Source organism: Dipodomys ordii, unplaced genomic scaffold (genome assembly GCF_000151885.1).
Source record: "Dipodomys ordii isolate 6190 unplaced genomic scaffold, Dord_2.0 Scaffold11, whole genome shotgun sequence".
Classification (NCBI taxonomy): Eukaryota; Metazoa; Chordata; class Mammalia; order Rodentia; family Heteromyidae; genus Dipodomys; species Dipodomys ordii.
Genome location: NW_012267227.1, coordinates 4,078,915 through 4,085,146, shown reverse-complemented (window position 1 = coordinate 4,085,146; position 6,232 = coordinate 4,078,915). Strand labels below are relative to the sequence as shown.

General features: G+C 50.6%; 1 protein-coding gene across 6 annotated transcripts in view; it reads left to right on the top strand.

The window, feature by feature from the left end:
* Positions 1 to 222: 222 nt before the first annotated feature.
* The window catches only part of Tpm1 (tropomyosin 1 (alpha)), a 29,523-nt gene continuing 23,513 nt past the window's right edge, over positions 223 to 6,232 (top strand). For 4 of the 6 annotated variants that reach the window (XM_013010134.1, XM_013010136.1, XM_013010140.1 and 1 more), the window contains exons 1-2: positions 223 to 536; positions 1,958 to 2,083. In XM_013010134.1, coding sequence (XP_012865588.1) covers positions 423 to 536; positions 1,958 to 2,083 — 240 coding nt within the window. In that variant the 5' untranslated portion in view covers positions 223 to 422. Of the gene's footprint in view, positions 537 to 1,572; positions 1,699 to 1,957; positions 2,084 to 6,232 lie in introns of all 6 variants that reach the window. The other 2 variants (XM_013010138.1, XM_013010137.1) reach the window with 1 other exon arrangement.

The following is a 6,232-nucleotide window of genomic DNA, read 5'->3' as shown; positions in this document are numbered from 1 at the left end:
CTCATCCAGGGCGGCCGCCTGGGCGGTTCGGGTCCCCATATATAGTCACATCCACCGGCCAGCGGCAGCGAATGGGCGCGAGGCCCCCCGCGGGAGGAGCAGGGGGAGGGGGCACGGGGCGGAGGCAGGAGAGGGGAGGATGAACTCAGTTTAAGCCCCACGTAGCATAGGCATGTGCATGTGCACAGAGAGGCAGGAGAGGGGAGGGGTGGAGGGGGGGAGGGAAGGGGGGGAGGGAAAAGCTTTTCCAAAAAAGTATTGGCTGTCGGTGGAATGCGCTCTCGCCCCCCTCGGGAAAAGTACATATCTGGTAGCAGCGTGCGTCGGTGCGCCCGCACTCCGGCTCGGCCGCCCCAGCGCGCTCCTCGTCCTCCCCTCTCCGCCACCGCCGGCAGCCCTCCGGGCCCCTCGCCACCGCCACCATGGACGCCATCAAGAAGAAGATGCAGATGCTGAAGCTCGACAAGGAGAACGCCTTGGACCGAGCCGAGCAGGCCGAAGCCGACAAGAAGGCGGCGGAAGACCGCAGTAAACAGGTCTGCGCCCCCCCTCCCCATCCCCACCACCCCATCCCCACCCCGGCTCTGCGTCCGCCCCATCGCCGGCTGGCGCCCCGATGGGCTGGCCCGGGATGGTCTTCGCCTTCTCCCCGCTGCTTCCCCAACACCAAGATCCCAGCCCCCTGGTACCCCTTCCTTCCCTCTACCCCCCCCAAAAACCTCAAGAGTCACTCCCCCCGCCACCCCTAAATACCCAAGGCGAGGGGATCGCGCGTGGGGTGGTGGGGGGGGAGAGGGGAGGAAGGCGGCGGCGGAGGCTCACGGTAACTTTACCGAAAGGAAAGTTTGGTTTGAGGACTTTCAGCCCGCCAAGTCTGTTTTAAAGTTCTTGATTGGCCCGACTTGGGAGGGGAAAGGGTGGCGGGGAGGGGGGGGAGAGTGAGGAAGGTCACCGATTCCCGGGGACATTTGAAAAAATCAGGGTAGAACCAGAAAAGGGGACCAAGGCTTGGTGGGGGGTGGGGGGAGGAATGGATTGAGTCCTGAAAGTTTACGACTTTGGATTTTTCTCTAGGGATGGAGATTTTTGAGGAGAAGAAAGAGACAGACAGACAGACAGACAGACAGACAGACGGGGGGGCGGGGGAGGGAGGTATGCTGGAGGTTGGGAAGCGCCTTGGAGTTGTTTCCTAAGAACAAAGATGGATACGATTGGAAAGCCAGGCCAAATACAAGGGAGCGTCTCTGCGCGCTCCCCCTTCATCCCCCCCACATCCCCCCGCTGTGGGATGTGACCCCGAGACTCTGGAGAGACAGACCACCGCAGGAATCCCGACCTGGGCCAGGTGTGCGTGTGCGCGCGCGCGCACGCGAGGAGGGAAAAAATAATAATACCATCAACATTCCATGGGCACCCCTGGAACCCCTCACTCAGAAGGCGCCCCCAATCCGAAGGCCCCAGCCAACCCGCTGCCTGTGGTGTTGTATTGCGCGCGCGTGTGTGTGTGTCCCTCTGTCCGTGCGGGCTCGCCCCTGTCCCCCACCCCACCTCACTCCGCCTCGCCACCCCAAGCTGGAGGAGGACATCGCGGCCAAAGAGAAGCTGTTGCGCGCGTCCGAGGACGAGCGGGACCGGGTGCTGGAGGAGCTTCACAAGGCGGAGGACAGCCTCCTGGCCGCCGACGAGGCCGCCGCCAAGGTACCCAGGGCGCGCGGCCAGGCCCGGCCCAAGAATGGCTAACTCTTGTTCTCTCTTCTCTCTCTCCCCCTCCCTGTCTTCCCCTTTCTCTCTCTTTCTCTCCCACTGTCTCTGTCCTTATCATCTGTCTACCCCACACCCTCTCCTCCCCGCGCCCCGGCGGGATCACGCTGCCTGCTGCACCCCCCCTCCACCCCCCTCACTCCCCCCTCCCCACTCCATCCACCCCCCACCCCGTACCCCACGGCCAAACTCCCAGCTGGAAGATGAGCTGGTCTCGTTGCAAAAGAAACTCAAGGGCACTGAAGATGAACTGGATAAATACTCCGAGGCTCTCAAAGATGCCCAGGAGAAACTGGAGCTGGCAGAGAAAAAAGCCACTGATGTAAGTGCACCACCGCTCAAATTGCCCTCACCTTCCTGAGCAGCAAGTGGCCATTGCTAGGGAGTCACTAAAGCAAGAGACCCCAGAGGGAGATTGCGGACCCTTCAGAGGGTCGCTTTCTCCCCCCACTGGACACCTGCAACACAGGCTGGCCCTGGCCCAGAGCACTGAATGCTGCCTCTCACTGCTGTAGCTTATGGTCATTTATATTTCATCCATTCCTTTTTCTCTTCTTCTCTTCTTGACTCCCTCTCCCTGGGTTTTGGAGGTGGGTGGGGTGAGAAGTCTGGAGAAAATAAATTGGTGACATTGACATTGTGGGAAATCCCTGAGGGGTCCTGACCTCAAGATTTGTGCGACAGGGTTTTACTTCTTTTTCTCTTTTCCTTTTGCTACCCCCAGTGGGGGAGGTTAAGTCTGATTTGGGGTAGTGGATCAAGTCAGAGTCCTGAGGCTTCTAAACTTAGGGGTACTTTCTTGTATGTCTAAACTTAACAGTGAAGCCATGGCTCTTAAGATCTGCCTGGGAAGATGATACTTGCTTGGGTCTGCAGTCTGTGAGCACTGGGTCCAGAAAGTAAGCAGGGAGTTATATATAGCTCAGTGCTTTATATGGTATAGTGAGCTCCCTAGCTGCCCCCTGCCCCTCCTGCCCGCTCCACCCCCACCTGTCAGTCCTCTGACAACCACCACATACTTTCTGGGCCTAGAGTTCCATTAGCATTTTTCTGCCTTGCCCTTTGAGATAGGAACTATAGCACTAGGCCTCTTTCTGAAAGTCAAGCCAAGGATTAGATTTCCAGAGGACTTGACTTCTTTTCACACTGTGGAATTCCATTCTAGAAGCTAATTAAGCCTAAAAGCCCAATTAGAAAAGAATTCCTTAGGAAGTTGATAACAATTTCAAGAATGTATGAGCACTAGGAAAATTATGACCAGAAGTTGAATACCCACCCTTAGGTACAATTGCAGAATTTTTTTTATAACAAGAGTAAAATGCAAATCACTAAAGGATCTTTCTTAGGTTGTGAAATTTGTACAGGCTATTTGGTAGTGTGAAAGGAAGATAGGGAATGGGCCAGTGTGTTCTGTAAATGAGTGATCCAGATAAAGGTTACTTGGAATCTGAAGAAAAAATAAATAAATTTGCAGTGAAAATCAAGATTTCCTGGAAAGGGAGCTTGGTCAAGTACTAATGTAGCTAAAATATTTGCATTGTAAACTACTTGGCTTTGGAAAAAGAGCAAACCACTTACAACTCTGAGTCCACTTTGTATAATGTGAATCAGATGTCTGATACATGGGAGGCTAGATGCCCTTCTCCCCCAAATTCTCCAGCAAGACGTTTATTTAGCTTTTTCAAAAGAACCGCTAGTAGATCATGGGGAGATATTCCTTATAAGGAAAAGAATGCAGAGAATTTGAAAAGAGCTCAGTAAGCATGAAGGCTGGCAAGAGGGAAAAAACACTACTATTCCTTTTGGGACTGGGGGAAATAATTGTAACTATGCAGTGTTATCATTATTGAAAAATCTTCATTAAAGCGAGGGCCATAGAGTTGAGGAGGGGGTTAGAACTGGAAAGAGGCTGTTTGAATTCAGCTGTGGGGGTGGAGCCAGCAAAGGAGGGAGGAGCTTGAATCCCATTTTGGTGCCTTTTATCCAGTGGAAAAACTGTCCCTATATATGGTGCATCTGAGAGAGTGTGTGTGTCTGTGTGTCTGTGTCTTTTGGTTAGTATGTTCTTCTTCCCCTTGAAGACATTTTAGGTTGTTTGAAGATTGTAAAGATGTTGAAGTTTGCAAAGAAATGTTCTTTTTTACAGTGAGCCCTAAATTAATTAAAAAGTTTCCATATGTAAGGAGGAACACACAGCTGTCACAAGAGAAAAGGAGAGGTAAGAGAGAAGTCAGCTTCCTCTAGGGTGTTGGGGTGAGATAGGTACTCTCCAGTTTTCTTTTCTTTTTTTGTCCATCCTAGGGCTTAAACTCTGGGCCTGGGCGCTGTCCCTGAGCTCATCAGCTCAATGGCTAGAGCTCTACTACTTGAGCCACAGCACCACTTCCTGTTTTTTCTGTGTATGTGGTACTGAGGAATTGAACCCTGGGCTTCATGCATGCTAGGCAAGCAGGCATTCTACAGCCCTCCAGTTTTCCATTATGACTATTACCACCATTTTTTTTCTGGTTTATCAGAATACTTTATTAATCCTATGCCAGAATTTTTTTTTCCCTAGCTTAAAAGGTTATCATGCAAGAAGTAGCTTTTATGTATGTGTGTGAGTGTGTGTATATATGTCTTATATGGAAGATATACATAAGATTTATATGGAAAGTTGTCTTATGTACAAATGTTATATAAGACATATTATTTGACTCATTTACCCAAGAATGGTGGTGTATCTGATAATTATGTCAGTCTTTAGCTTCTGTACCTCCCAAGTTAGTGATTCTCAACCTTATCAAAACATAAAAATCAAGCTTAACCCTAGCTGCTTAGGAAGCTGAGATCTGAGGATCTCAGTTTGGTTTGAACCAGCCTGGACACTCTTGTCTCCAATTAACTAGCAAAAAATCAAGAAGTGGAGATGTGTGACTCAAGTGGAAAAGTGCTGACTTTGAGTGAAATAGCCAACCAAACAAGAATTCAAGACCCTAAGTTCAAGCCCCAATACGGGCACAAAATAAAACCATAATCTACTAGGGAGGTTTTTAAACTCAGGTTGCAGCCCAGGCCAGTTAAATTGTAATCTCTGAGGGGTGGAACCCAGGTGGCAGTATATTTTAAATACTCGGATGAGTCCAACCTGCCTGTCAAGCCTGAAAACACCTGTCCTAAACTCTTCTCTAATGACATCAGCTTGAAAATGAACTCATCTGAAACTGCCATCCTCAGGTGTTTGAAAAGCAAGACATTAAGTCACTCGTTGGTTGCTTAGAGTATTTTGCAAGTGGCCAGCAGCTAGCTTCCTTGATTGTCTCTAGAGGTTACCAACTACCAACTAGAGGTTACTCTCCAGTGTTGGAAGTCCAGTAGTTTTGGGCTCAGGCCAGGCAGGACCAGACCAACTGCCTAGAACCAAAGCTAGAGGCTCCCCCTACTGGATGTAAGAGCTCTTACTGGGGTGTCTCAGCAGTGAGGAACTCAAAGAAAGTCTGAAAAGCTAAGACTTGTCTTTGAAGCTTTGGAGAAAGGAGGTTAGCCGGTGTGTTTGTTTTATTTTGAATCAAGGGGAGGGGAGGGGAGGTGAAAAAGAAATTTCCTTGAAATGTGGAAGGGCATTTTAAAACACAGTCCAGGGAGGCAATCAGCCAAAGTAGGGCTCCCACTGATTGTTTGGGAGCCATATTTTTTTTTCTCTCGTAGGGCTTTGTGCCCTTTTTCGGGAACCTTTTAAAGGCATCCCAGAACAGCTCAGATCTGTGGGATTCCTGGAAAGATCTCAGGCTGGTCCTAACCCAGGGATGTTTGGGTGGCCCGGGATTGTAAAACTGTTTATGGGTCCCAGGCCAACTCTTAAACCAGTATCGATGCATTAATTATAGGTATCATTTGAGATCTTGACTGTACACAAGACTTTGTAAAAAGTGCTTTATATTATTACGTGATTCTCTGTTAAAAGCCCTGTAAATACTTCTATTAATTACCATCACTTTGACAGGTGAAGCCCAGAGAAGTCAAATTATTGTGCCCTAAGTCACGCAGCCATCAGGAACTCAGCCTGCCTTTAGAACAAGAATGCTAATGCTTTGTATATGAGTGTTTTTCACTGCCTAAGATAAGGGGGAGACAGGTTTTTTTTTGGGGGGGTGGGTTGCTGTACTTAGGATCTTGGTGTGCTGGGGTTCTTAACAACAAGGAGCAGCTTGCCTTAGGGCTCTTCCAGGCCGCAAAGCCCCTCCATTCTCCCTCTTCTTCTGGGCATGGGAAATCGAGCGTCCCTGAGGCCAGCAGGAGTCGCCATCGCCTTTAAACAGCCAGATCCCTGACCCGAGGCCACCGGAGCGCGGGAGACCGGCTCCCAAACTAAGCCAGGCGCCCCCCGACTCCTTCCACGTACCTAGAAAGGGGAAGGAGGAGGAGGGGGGGGGCGGGGGACGCGCGCGCCCTCTCCGCAGCGCGTAGCATGCGCACTGCGTCGCCAGCCCGC